This window comes from Hesperophylax consimilis, chromosome 1 (assembly GCF_061612785.1).
Source record: "Hesperophylax consimilis isolate HC1 chromosome 1, BYU_Hcon_1.0, whole genome shotgun sequence".
NCBI lineage: Eukaryota > Metazoa > Arthropoda > Insecta > Trichoptera > Limnephilidae > Hesperophylax > Hesperophylax consimilis.
In genome coordinates this window covers 29,649,934-29,664,833 of record NC_142836.1, presented here as the reverse complement: position 1 = coordinate 29,664,833, position 14,900 = coordinate 29,649,934, and the positions used below count along the sequence as shown (strand labels likewise).

General features: G+C 32.6%; 1 protein-coding gene across 1 annotated transcript in view; it reads left to right on the top strand.

Annotated features, from left to right (window-relative positions):
• Obp73a (Odorant-binding protein 73a) overlaps window positions 1–9,298 on the top strand; it is a 35,033-nt gene extending 25,735 nt beyond the window's left edge. The window contains exons 4-6 of the mRNA XM_089632053.1: window positions 1,154–1,189; window positions 6,370–6,520; window positions 8,188–9,298. Of these exons, the coding sequence (XP_089488179.1) occupies window positions 1,154–1,189; window positions 6,370–6,520; window positions 8,188–8,276 (276 nt within the window). The 3' untranslated portion in view covers window positions 8,277–9,298. The remainder of the gene's footprint in view (window positions 1–1,153; window positions 1,190–6,369; window positions 6,521–8,187) is intronic.
• The last annotated feature ends 5,602 nt before the right edge of the window (window positions 9,299–14,900 follow it).

Genomic DNA, 14,900 nt, shown 5'->3' with positions numbered 1-14,900 from the left:
CAAAATATCATATAGTCAAAATATCTAAAAGTCGCAGCACGAGAGCATTTTATCACTTTTAAAAATAATATTATTAAAAAAATCACAAAAAGAAAAAAAAAATGTTAAAGCGGGGATCGAACCTCGGTTCTTCACGACGACAATCGGGCGCTCTGCCTCTAGACCGCTGAGAAGCTGAGTTCGGAGATTGACCTAAAGTAGGTATATAATATTGGCTAGGCTCCTATAGCGAAATGATCACGGTTTTTCATAACGGTCATGAGTTGGTTTTACTCCGGTCCTCGAAATTGCATAACGCGCGTAAAGAAGTTTCACTTCAAAAATAGGTAGGCGTACAGGATACAGATGACCGACATTTCAAACTAAGATAAATATTTCCAATAATGATGAAATTCATTTTAATGAACACTGCATTCAATAAATGATTGTTTTCTTTTAATCATACGGTTTGCGCGGTTTATCAGATGTGCCAGTTCCTGAAATAGCGGGTCTTTCTTCTAAATGTAGGTTCTTGCCATATGGCTAATAAGCGCTTTGAAAATGTACAATTCATGTTTTATCGAAGTAAATAATACTTTCTTTTCAATTGCAGCGAGGCATAAATATCAACACAACGATTTGATTGTAGCAACACTATTTAGGTTAACTTAATAATTCACTTAATGAGGCCTATTTATTGGCCATTACGGCAAAAAATGTAATTTTAACTACAGAAAAAAACTGTTGATTCCCAATAGTTGACCTAATTTTTTTTCTCGGCAATGTGTATGTGCGTATTTAACCAAAGATTTTATCACGTACCTTTTCATTGCAGAGATAAAATATTAATGACCAACACTGTGATTTAAAAATGCACCTTTATCGCCATTTAATTGCTCCCAGAAGAAATAAACAGTTACCTACCTACAGATTTAATAAAATGTACTCATAAACCATATAAATTATATATTACAAAAACAATAAAAAATAGTTAATACATAAATATATTATATATACAATAAAAATTAATGTTGAAAATAGGGTATTTTTAATCACAATAAATAAATAATATACATTTTCGTCAATCACTGGCGATTAATAAAAATAAAGAAAAATAGCATGGGCGCTTTTACCTACTGTTAATAAAATAACTAATTTATGTTTTTATTTTCAGTGTCTACTCCAGTGTGTATACAGAAAAGTCAAAGCTGTGAGTATTTTTTTATTTTCATTTAATATCTAATAATTACCTACTCGGTGCTCGTGGTATGTTTTGATTCATTTCACTTTATATATTAAACCAGTCGCCGGTGAGTGGTGACTTGATAACCTTACTCTAAAACTTAGTACGTTCATTTTACTCCTTCCTAACATGTATTTCGGGAAAAAAAGTCGTGCAACTATAACCAAATATATATATATCTATATAGAACAAGGTATATATATATACAGCACGCTCCTTATCTATAGGATTGAATGCAAACACCTATCCAATAAAATATTTATTTTAGTGCCTTATTTTGCGGCACTACTACCTGCATGATAAAAAGTACTAATACAAAAAAATGTTGATAAATCCATCTAAATTACTATGGTCTAGAAATCGTCTGATCTGGGAAGTTAGTTTAAGTACTATTTGCCTTGGTGTAAGCGAACTTGATCTGACTCTACAAATAAGTCTTTAACATTAAGATAAGTTGACTGACTTCTACTGAAAGTGCATTGTTACCGATTTTATATAAAGTTAAATAGAAATCTAGCAACATACCTGAACCATGTCAATGTACGTTAAACTTGCAGAGTAGAAATCACCGCAAACTACAATTCGTTGTAGTATTTCAATAAAACAAGTTTGTTACATATATGTCTAGTGCGGGTTTCCATGGAAATACTAGAACGCTACTCAATACTGTAAAAAAGGCATGTATAAATAAATAGCCATATCTTTCGGTAAAGCACTTTATTTTAGGTTAAAGTCAATCGGTTTCGGACACATTATGCCTTCCTCGGGGCAGATAAGATTATCTGCCCTGAATATTTATATTATAAACGTGCTTGGTTGCGTTTGAATCCGACTGGCTGCGAATTAAAATATTGATGTGTTACCTTTACTTTACTAAGGTACTTTTATGCAACAAAAATTATGTTATGTAAACTCTTTGGTATTTTGCAGCAAAAAACCGGAAGGGGTTTTCTTTTAATTGAAAATAATGATAGTATGCGTTTCTGCATTTCATTTTACGGCTATCCAAGCTTTTCAAAAGCATAGACAAAGAAAAATTTATAGAGTATAATATTACATTCTCATTTTAAAATACCGGAAATCGCGTGAAAAATGCGAAAAATCGCTTTACTTGCCCGAAATTTGAGAATTTCGTTTTATTCTCGGGAAAATGTAAAATTTTCGTTATTCGCTAAAAAATACGAATTTCGCGTTATCAAAATTACAAATTTTCCATGTCCATAGGAAAAGGCAGACATAAAAATTGATTTTCATGAACTCTTATTTCTAGAATTAATTCTATGAAAAAATAACCACACTTATATATTAGGTGTGCGGGGTTCTAAGTTGAATTAAAAAAGTTATCTATAATATAACAACGATAACACTCTAGTGCATTTTACCTCGATGGATACAAATATTTAGTCTAGCACGAGTGGTACAGCGTGTTATCTATTATGATAGAACTGAACACTGAGCAGTATACCTGTACAAGTGTACACTTACAGGGTACAGGTAGATACTGTAATAGGTAAGGTGGTAACACAGTGGACTGGTCAGTGGTCAGTGGTCACTGGTCACTGGTCACTGCTCCGCAAGACATATCCTTTCACTCTGCCCTACATATGGGCGCCGGACACGGGAGGCTATTGTGGCTGCTCTCGCGGACTGGTTGGAAAGTTTCTGACAGCCATTGATGAATTTACAACACCACATTCATAATGAATTACTAAAGTTAATGTTAAAACCATCACGCATGGTTTTGATGTTGGTATTATTATTATTGACGTTATAATGTGGAATTTGGATTTCCGGGGCAGGTATTTTTGATATTGTAAATGAGTATTGCTAACTTAGTAATAATCTCTTCAAATTATTGGTAATCCGGTAAAAAACGGAATGGCAGGCCGTTTCCTGATAAACTTTTAGTAAATTCCTAATATATCGGAACACGTGCTTATACACCTGCATTTGCCTTGATTATATATAATATAAGGTACAGTATTTTTTCCGCCGTGTGAGGAAAGTTATGTGTTAATTAATCAACTCCCTTTGACAACTCAACTATGTGGTGTTGATTAATGAACTCCCCTACTTCATGTGCACACGTTTTGGGCTCGAATTCTGAGTATTTTAAAAATTATTTGCTGTAATTGTTAAAAAGTGGTATTTTTGCAACAATCCATGCAAATAATCCTTATTCCCGACGAAGACGAAAAAGCTTAGGTTTAACGAAATTCCTAGCGGTAGGACAACAATTTAAGGTTAAACGCGACGCTCGTTATGTTGTACGTGTTACATAGATGGCGTTAATTATTATTTTTTAAATACGCTTTTTGCAAGGTAATGCTTTAAAATATTAAGGTAAATTATTTGTTTGTGCCCGTACATAAGCAATATGTATAAAACATTTTCAGCATAATTTACGGGTGAACGAAATCCATTTAGGTTAAACGCGACGTTCGTTATAATCTACGTGTTCATAGATGGCGTTTAATTTAATTATTTTATTAAAATACACTTTTTGCAAGTTATGCTTTACAAAATTTGCGCCTGTGCATACACAATATGAATATGAATAGATGATTTTGTCCGTATAAAAATAAATTCATTTAAGAAAGGTATACAAATACAACATTGTATCAGTGATTCGATCCAATATTGTATTTGTTTGCCTCTCTTAAAAGAATTGAGTTTTTATACGGACGATACTATTTATTCATATTCATAATATGCATTTACGGGCGCTAACAAATAAGTCGTCTTGAAATTTTAAAGCATTGCACAAAGAGCAGATTCTTTTAAGTTTACCTGGCTCCGTATTAAGCGTTCAAAGATGGTTTGAAAAGGAGATGTAAATAAGATTGTTAGCCAATATTAAGAAACGATAATAATTAAGCGAAAATGGTGGAAATATTTAATAAACACGACTGGTTTGAAATAGAGCAAAACTTTCTCGACAAATGCTTAAGTTGCATTTAAAGATAAAATGTGATTTTTTTCATATCTACAGCATATTAAATAACAGAATAAAACGTGTTTTTAATAATTTTCGGAGCTTACCTAGTGATTTTTTTTTCTATCGAGAGAATTTCATATAATTACCAGTATATTAGTATAGATATTATCTTAAAAAGAACATATTTTTAGAAACTTACGGTTTACATAGAAATACGGAATGCGGGGGCTTAAGAAAAACGATTCTCCGAAATATATGAAACTCAAGCACTATTGTTGATCGTGCATCGCAAAGCATTTAAAAATATACAATGTCCAATATTCCTCTTTCGTCTTTATGGACAGTTTCTCCACAGTTCATGAACAGTTCCAAGTTTCTGCAATCTGTCTGCATAAAATAGCTGACATGTAATATGGTAAGCACTATAATTTTCAAGGATATCCAAAATGAACCCCAACGTTGAAATATTGCCAAATCCGCTCAGATTTCGTATTCTGCAGATTTACTCATTTACATTATTGCAATATATTTTGCAAGTGCAGGTATAAAAGATACCTATTTATTTTTTAACTGTCACTTCAAATAAAATCGTGGTGATTGGATGTGACATATCATTAAAAAATATCATAACAGGGTCTCTCAAAACGATTTGAAGTTATTACAAATATTATTACAGGGTCTCTGAAAACGATTTGAGGTCATTACAAAAAAAGTTATAATTATTTACGTTCTTTTAAAAATCATCAGTTTTCTTCAAAGTAATTTATTAAGTTCACCGAAGTACTTTACTCCAATATTCAAGAAAGTCTGAGTTTGGTGACACGAAAAACTGATTGAAAGTTTGATAGCAAAATCGTATATTTTGACATAGTACAAAAATCTCTTTATCTTTTACTCACGATAAAGAGACGTTAGCTGTGTCACTGAAAAATATGAACAACATGCTTGAAAAATGGAGCATTTTTTGGATGCATTCCACTATGAGCGATATTCAATATACTTAGATATCCGAAAGATTTTTTATGTGTATTTAAGTTTTTTTAACCTTTTTTATGTTTTATTCAAAAAGCCTCGATTATCTCGTGACTTAGATTCCTTTATTTTTATCCATTCACCACGATCAAATCAACTTCTAAATTAAAGTGCAAATACGATCTTGAATCTCGTCTAGTAATATAGAATAATAATAATAATAATTAGATAATTTCTATAGCGCCTTTTTCGTGAGAAAAACACCTCCAGGACGCTTATCCACTTAATTTATACATTTAACCTATTCCCTACCACATAGACTTATAACTTCGATTTATATATTCGATCGCTCAGTGGCTAAGTTGGCATCGCATTTGTGTCCCACCCAGCCGTAGTGTGTTCAATTCCTCGGCTGGCTAAGTCATCCATCACAACACAAGCAACATTTTAGCTTACTGTGGTGGTTGAAAGAGATTTTCAAATATTGTCAACTTTTTCGTAACCCGGGAATGTTTCCCATTCCTTAAAAAAAAAAAAAAACATATATTAGTGGCTTATAACTAAAATTAATATCTAGTGACTTGCAACTAAGACTTATAACTAGTGGCTTATAACTAAGATAAATAGCTAATACACTGAGTGGCATATTAGATCTCCCCGCATAGTCAAAAATACTAATTTGGTTTGTGTGTCTTTCTGTAACTCCGTTTCAATGGCTCTAGAAGTCATATTTGCTTTGAATTTAAGGGAAATTATTAAAACAAAATTGGAAATTTTTTTGAACGAGAAAAAATAAGCGATAAAATCAGCGCCCTAGACGCGATTTTGCACAAAAACGAGGCTATCTACAATTTTTTAACGGTAAATTATTTTAATTGTATTTTCCAAAATTGAAATTATAATATCCCGTGATTGTTCACAGGTCGGAGCTATTTGTTTCGTAAATTAAAGTAGAATAAATTACGGATAATTCGTCAATAGTAGTACGGATAAGTCCTACATAAAATCAAGTGTGTATGAATATGAATGAAACGAGGATTGTCTGCCAAAACATAATTGTTATAGGTAACGTTCCATTATCTCCTATCTCAGACCAATGGAGTGAAAATTGGCTATCGTTATGTTAAGTGCAATATTTAACTTCTCAATAAAAATATGGTTGACTTCCTGTCCAGTTGATAATAATAAATATTAAAAAATAAAGAATTGCATTAATCCAGCATTTAAATGATTACAGGTGGACAGTTTCGGATTCCCGACCCTCGAGGGCCTGGTGCGGCTCTACTCCGATGGGGTGAACGAAAGGGGCTACTTCATGGCGGTGGTGGAAGCCAGCAGAGAATGCCTTATGAAGTCCCACGCGCGCTTCTCCAGGGCTATCCCTATTGGTGAGTTGTCTCCTTCTATTATACATAATCAGGACAAAGCAGAATTGGGGTAATAAAATCTCTAAAAAGATATCAGGCAATGATTCTTATTTTGTGGATTATTCACTATAAACTTCTTGCGGTGGCTGTAGAAAGAACACATCATGTTTTCTTGAATTTTGTTTGTTCGTCTTTTGACTATCAATCACTGTATACAAACAAAATTTAACTCAAGTACATACAAAAATCAAACCGTTTCTACAGACATCATCCCAAAAATATGGAAGAATGCGCCCATTGGTATCAAAATGTCAAAGTGTCATCCGCCAAAATATCATCACATGAATAAGACTTCGTTCCCAGGTGTTAAAACTTACAGATCTACGAGCTACGCCACAGTTTATAATGAAAGCGTAGTGCGTCGTAGAGAATTATACATATACATCTCTGATATGCACCAAAAGATTCATAGGCGGTAATATTAAATAATTGTAACAGAGGAGTCCCTGAACCATGATAATCACTTTCACCCAAAAGCGTGAATTAACTAACTAACCATCACGCCACTTTTCAGAAAGGATAGAAAGAGAGGATAGACTGCCGCACAACTCTGTCTTAGCGGCTCTGTCTTATAAACGGCTGCTTACACACATTTTTGTGTTCACCTTTTTCACTTAAATTCCGCATTTTTTGTGCCTATCCGAATCGCCTATGTATTATTATTTTTCTAACTGTATACATACATATCTTTTTTTCAATATACCGAATGTACTGCATTGCACTACCCCTGCATACAATCTGGAATAAATTATTATTATTATTATTAGCACACCCTCCATACATATATACATAGAAGACCGGTCGGTGGCTGAGTTGACATCGCGTTTGGGTTCCACCCAGGCGTAGTGTGTTCAATTCCTCGGCTGGCACCTCCATCCTCCACCACAAAACAAGCAACATTTTCCGCTTACTGTGGTGGTAGTAGGAGATTTTCAAATATTGTCAAGTTATTCGTAACCCGGGAATGTTCGTCTTTCTTTAAAAAAAAAAGAAATAATTCACTTTCGCACATCATCTCACACATACATTCTGATTTTCTGAACCTTGACATGGCCTGACTCAAGTTATTTTTTATATTATTCATTACACAATTTATTCACGGATATGAGATAACTTTGACTGTCAAACTAGGAAGGATCCCCATTTTAAGACAGTTAAGTTGACAAGACCTTGTGCAGATGATTAAGTAAATTTAGAAAGCATTTTTATGTTACACATGTTATTGTTTGTTATCACTTATATATATCATGGCGTTTTGTGTTGTCACATATATATTCACTCGTAGATATTATTCACTAATATATATTATTCACTCATATATATTATTATCTCATATATATTATTCTCTCATATATATTATTCACTCATATATATTATTCTATCATATTTATTATTCACTGATATATATTATTCATAACTCATATATATTTATTATGTTATCAAATCACATATATTATACTACATTCATTGATCAATTATGTTTCTCTTTGACCGTCCAATATATCTTCTACCATTCACTTATACATAATTAATAAATATTTTTCTCACACTCGTTCATCCACTTTACATGCCGAAACCAAAAAACAATTCACAAACTTCACAATGTTTTTTTTAATTTCTAATTCCAGATAACGGCCGAAACTGCGACGTATCCTTCGACGTGTTCGAGTGTATCTCGGACCGCATCGGGGAATACTGCGGCAACTCCGGCCTCTGATTAAATCAAATAACCAATAAATAATTAATTGATGCTTCAACAAACACTCGTTACCTTTTGTACAAATTTAATTTTATTAATGAAGTAATTTTCTTGCCAAACCAAAACTAAAAATGTCTAAAACATATTTTAACGTTTATTTAATTTCTTCTATCTATTGTGATTTTTATGTTTTTTTCCCTTTACAAAACACAATGTAAGCTACGCAATCCTTATACACAGTGTTTGGCGCTCGTGCCGCGAAACTCATAAAGGAAACGAAAAAGTTTTTCATACAATTGAAATTCTAATTATCAAAAAAAAATTATAATAATTGTCAAGTTATGTATGCGTTCGAATAACAAAATGGCCACTCTCATATTTCAAATTTTAAACAGAACAGCGAGAACAGGCGACCGAGCGCGAAAAAATAATAATATTATAAAGTTTTGTTTGCACGAATGTTTTGTAAACCACACTAAATAATAAGTTTATCATAATATTTTTTACTCGTGAAAAAAAAACTGTTTTTGACGAATATTATGTTTCTTTTATGCAAAGTTTCGCGGATGATTGTGAAACATGGTGAATAAACCGCGTTTTAAAGTTTTAGCAAAATTCTTTTGAAAATATAAGTATCCCAATTCTTTTCATCATACGTATAGATAATAATTTATCACGCCATCGAGAATATGAATATTATCAATTTCCTAATTGTTAACCAGGAATGTCAATTTAATAAATTATTTCAGAATCCTTCAAATGTGATCGGATGAATGAGGTAGGTATTGTATATAACCTTGGACTTTATATTGCAGAGAGTAAAGGCTTTAATGAAAATTCTATCATAATGTTTAGTTTTGTAAAAATATTTAGTATTTTATATTTGTAAACTAGCCTACTTGGGTTGTTATGATATATCTATACCCACAAAACCCTATGTACGAAAAATATTACTTCCTAAATCATCCTATATTATAACACAAAATAAATATTTCCTACCACTATAGGGATGACGAAAAATAATAAAAAAATACCCTAAACATTTTTGTTTTATTTGTTTTTCCAAGAACTTGGGGTGAATATTTCATAAATACTCATTATCATCTGAGTAAACAGCTTTACTTGAGTAATTAATACGGGGAGTAAAGTGCGCTAACTGCGGGGGTGATTCTACATAATTTTAGAAGTAAAAAGATTTCTCACTTTTTTCGACATTCCAACGTTTTAAGGTAGTTTTTAGGTTAAAATTTCAATTTGTGTGGATAAGAAAATAAATATTCTTCTATGAAAAATAAACATTGGAATTTCAAAAAAAGTTATTTATTTTTTACTTCTATCATCATGTATAATCACCTCCCAAAGCTAGCCAACTTTATCTCCGGACACCCTGTAGGGCAGGTAAATAAAATTTTAAAATTATTTTCCTGATAATTAATATTAACGATGTGTACATCAAACGAGGAAAGAAGAAAATTTATGTTTTCCCAAAGTAAATATACACGATGTTCAGAAACTAGTTGTAAAAGCGGGAAGTTAGGACGGGTTGTTTCGGAGAATTTGAACAGTTCATCAAATTCCAACGCTCATTTTCCAGTTATGCGAAAGATTTTTTCAAATTCTGTTTTTATTTCAGTTCTGTCAATCAAATAGCCTATAATGATATATTAACAGAGCTTGAATAGGACTTTCACAGAACCCGGAAATGAAGGTTGAAATTTGATGAATTGTTCAAATTCTCCGAAACAACCCGTCCTTAGTGAATCTACGTCACATTTGGAGTCGATTTTGTAGTATAATTTTATTTGAGCTTTCGTTTTCGAGTAAATCGAGTCGGAAGTTGAATTCATTTTTTTTATATCGGTTGCTAGGAGGATAATATCAGCTGTGTAATATATTTAAAAATGGGTCGAAACACAGACACGGCTCCAAAACTTGTTTTAACCTTTTAATTGCATAATTTTTTTTTTAAATCAAAAAATAATAAAAGAGATAAAACGGGTTTTTGTGAAGTAGATGCGCACCAGTTCCCGCTTTTACTACGATTTTCCGGACACAGTCTATAAAGATGTCGACACCCATCATTTCCATCACACAAGAAAAAGAAAGAAAATTATACTTATGCATCTCTAAAACTATATATTTATATCAGGACTGCGTCATATTCCCTTTTCACCACACGAGAAAAAAAAATAATAGGAAAACGAGTTTACTCATAATAAATAATATTATTGCTGCGTCGTCCATCTTTTTCATCACACGAGGAAAGAAAGAAGAACAAGTTTTCAGTTAAGATACGATACACGTATAACGTATATAGAATATGAAATAAACAAACGAAAAAAAGTACGTATTATGCATAGCAGATTTCAACAATTCATTTTCATTACAGGGAAAAAAAAAACAAATTAATTTTTCAGTTCATTCATTAAAGATATGGTATACAAATATAGAATTTGAAATTAAGAAACGAAAAAAACTACGAATTATACACACAAAGATAATAGAATATTTACCATTATACACAGCATATTTCAATAATTCATATTTTTCATTACACGAGAAAGCATAACAATGTAGGTTTTTAGTAAAGATATGCTATACATGTACAGAATATGAAATTTAAAAAAGTATATATCATTAATTAAACCTTTTCATTACACAACAAAATAAGAAGAATGTAAGTTTACAGTAAAGATATAACATATATACATATATAGAATATGAAATTAAAAAAACTACGTCTCATGCATAGCATATTTCAATAATTGAAACGTAGTTTTCTGAATTGTTTTTTAAAGATTTGGTAAAAGTTTTCATTTTACGTTAGAGACATCTATGGTTCGGACCTCGCACTGAAATAGTCGCAAGAGGCAAGAGGCTGCACAAAGATTTAATCACAACATAGAACCTTTATTATCTGTGTGAGCCCAAGTATTTTACCTAAATTTTTTGAATTCCTACAGTCATCTGGTTAATTCACAGAAATTCACAATTAAATTTAATTAAATCAGAGAGGATTTTTGCGACTTATGTACCACGAATATCTCACCTCAATCGAAAAAATTAACCGTACCCAAACCCAAGTAGGTACTTTAGTTAACTTAAATTCGCCGACAAACTCACCGAAATTCTGAACTATTGTGAATCGACTAATCTTCGCAATCTAAATGATTCGAAAAAATCATTCACTGGAAAAAGTCAATATGGAAATCATTTTAAAGGGCGCACATTTGAATGGTTTGTGCACCCTGAGGTTCAAATTGGTTCGAAATAGTTTGAAACATCCACTCGCAGTCCCCTCTTACCCCACAGGAGTGAGAAGAAAACTAGAAGTGCATTCCGTACAAATTTGAATGGAAACAAATGTTCCATTTATCCCAATAGCCCAGCCCTCTGTCTTACTTACACTCGCTAGAACTCCATCTCATATGAATTACGTAAACACAGTTTTATATTGGAAAGTTAAGCCTCGTTTGGGCAAATGTTTAGTTCACGAAACATGCCCACAAGACACTTCTTTATTATATGCTTTAAAATGATTCTACTTTAGAATTATTGCGAATATTGTAATAAATATTTTGTGATTCACGTATTCATATTTTGTGATTCATCAAAGGTTTATATAAAGTAAGTGTTTGGTAAAACCCTTCAAGCCACAAAATAAAATAAAACTTTATAAAGGATGAAAATGAATATTTAAATATGATTTAAGATTTTCACGGCCAAAAGTATTTTTGTTATTTGTTTTTGGGGTATTATGCCGTGTTGCGCTAACTCCTTCTTTAGCCAACGTTTCGGACAGCATTGCAGTGTCCATCATCAGGGCAGATGTCTTATTTGAGGTTGTGTTAAAATGTGAGCTTAAGTATGAAAGATACAGGACTTACTGAGGTCTGCAAAGACTAAGTTTCCTCTGGAAACAGATGGAGTGTATAAACTCAGCTGTTCCGGATGTGACAAGGTCTATGTAGGCCAGACAGAGCGGAATGATAAAAAGATGAAACACAGTCGAATGGTAAAAAGATAATACATTGTTTTTTTTTATAAATAAATTATATGATTTCTGTTCTTTATTGTGTATCTATTAAAATGTGCGGTGAAAAAAATGAAGACAATGTTGGTAGTTCTTATTCGAAGTATGATACAGTTAAATGTGACCGAAGGGGATAGGGTCCCATTAGCTCAGTGGTAGAGCATTGCCCCGGCAAGGCAGGGGTCCTGGGTTTTTGTCCTAGATGTGACCGTATCCTTTTCTGTTTTTTCTGTTTCAGATTTTCGTTTAGAAATCGCTAATATTGCCTTTAATAATTAAATACGCAATTAAAGTTAATCCAAATATAATAAACAAATATCCAGAGAACAAACTTCAAACCATAATGAACTCAAAAGTATAACATTTATTATAATGTTGAGATCATAAACATATAAAATAATGATTTATAATTTCATACTATGGTCAAGTGAGCAATGTTTGACCAAAGCCAGTCACGTTTTGACTAAACAGTCGTTTATCTCTTGATCTTCAAGCTCAGGTAAACTAATTATAAATTAACATTGGTTCAGCTCCGAGTGGGTAATTAATTAATTAGGCTACAAGTTTTTGTAATGCGCATAGGAAAATGAATAAATAAAATTCCTCTTCCAAGTCAGAATTGGTAACCATGAAAAAACATTAAGTTTTTTTTACAGATAGGCGTTATCATTAAATAAATACATAATAACATGCACCAACCCCTAGATTGAGTAAAATTTTGATATGCATGCTTTGAACTAAATCGAATCAACAGAATCCCACCGAAAAAATTATTGGCTTTTGCAGAACAGTAAAAAAAACTCTTTGTACCACCGATTTAATTTATTTTTACTAGACTGAATTATTGAATTGATTGTTGGACTTTTACTAAAAAGATATTATTAATGACAGATGCAGTTTATTAACAACTGTTTTAGGATGTTCAAGAACATCCCAAAACAGTTGTTGGATCCATGCTGAATAGAGAGATGGTGAAACAACATGGTATTGTAAAGAATTGGACCTTCACCCGAAAACATCCGACCGGAAAAATAACGATTATTGTATAGACAGATGATACCTGGCCCAGCATTTACTGCCGCAACCGACTTATTCATTATCGAAAATCCATTGTTTCATTTTTAAAACACTTACAAGTACCTGAGTGAATTATCCATACTATAAACACATCCCAAGTCAATCTAAGAGTAATCTTCATCACGCAATGCACAGGGGTTTTTCCACTCAATCTTTTAAGGTGTTATGTGAACTTCTAAACTTTGTTTTTTTTTTTTTTTTTTTTTTTTATAGTCGGAGGCGGTTTACTTACGTTCCCCGCGAGCACTTAGGCCATAGGCCCATTGTACTATCTCCCATTTTACCTCATTCCCTTGCCAGTAACCCGGTCCCTTTTATGAAGTTCACCAGGGCTGTCATTGGATATGTGGCGATGTCTTCTGGTTCCACACTGTGTCTTCCCAGGTATCTGAGCCTTATTCCCAGCAGAGCGGGGCATTGGCACCATAGGTGGATTGGAGTCTCTTCCTCCTCTTCACATTTCCTACAGATGTTGGTGTTTTCCACTCCCAACAGTTGCATGTGTCTCCTGAGATGGCAGTGTCCCGTTAGTAGTCCTACCAGTTCCCTCAGTGAGTTTCTGTCCATATCGAGTAGTTGCCTGGTTCGGTTAGGGTCCGGTCCGTTTATGAGTACTTTGTTACTACCTAATTAAATTATTTCTTGTTCTAAAATAAGCACAGCGAATAGGGCCACCTTTTATGGTAGGAAAAATTAGTACACTGTTTTTGTATCTTTTTATTTATAATCTTTTCCTGGCTTCAACTAAAATTTTGCAGGAACATAATTAACCCTTCAGGCCTCTTGCATATTCTGTCAGAAGGTCGGAGTATTTCCGGTGTGCAATAAAATTAAAATAAATGGAATAATTCTGAACGCATCCGAAAACACAAAACTGTTTTTGATGAAAGTGACGAAATATTCATTCAAATTTTATTATTAGAAATTAATACATAATTTTTGAAATAATTAAATTTTTAATGCAAACATAAAAAAATTAACGAATGGCTGGCTCACCTTACACCTTAGGTGTACATTTTTATTCTTCTGTGGTTAACTTCTAGATTTAAACACCGTTTATATCAGAGGTCCCCAAACTTTTTAGTCCCGTAGACCATGTGCCGATTTTTTTCTGTTTTGGGTAGACCCCAGTAATGGTATGGCTAGATAATTTCGGGATGAATAATTTCCGTGATATTTTAGATTTCACTACAATAGTGTTTGTCTCTGACGTTCGTAATTATAACTAAATAATAGTCGTACAAGTTTGGTCAAATGTAGCTATTACGCGTATGGGCGCAACACGTTGCTACTGTTATCAATTGTGCAAGTTCCACTCTCGTGGATCACCATTTACATCTCATACACCCCTAATTTTTTTTCATTGTAATGGAACCCCTGCAAGTCGAAAGAGACCCCTGTGGGTCGATATAGACCACTTTGGGAATCACTGGTTTAGATCATATTTCTAATTTTTTTTTCTAGATTCTTATTTTCCATGAAGTGTGATGAATCATTTAAATTTACTGAATTTAAAATTAATTTTCTTTATA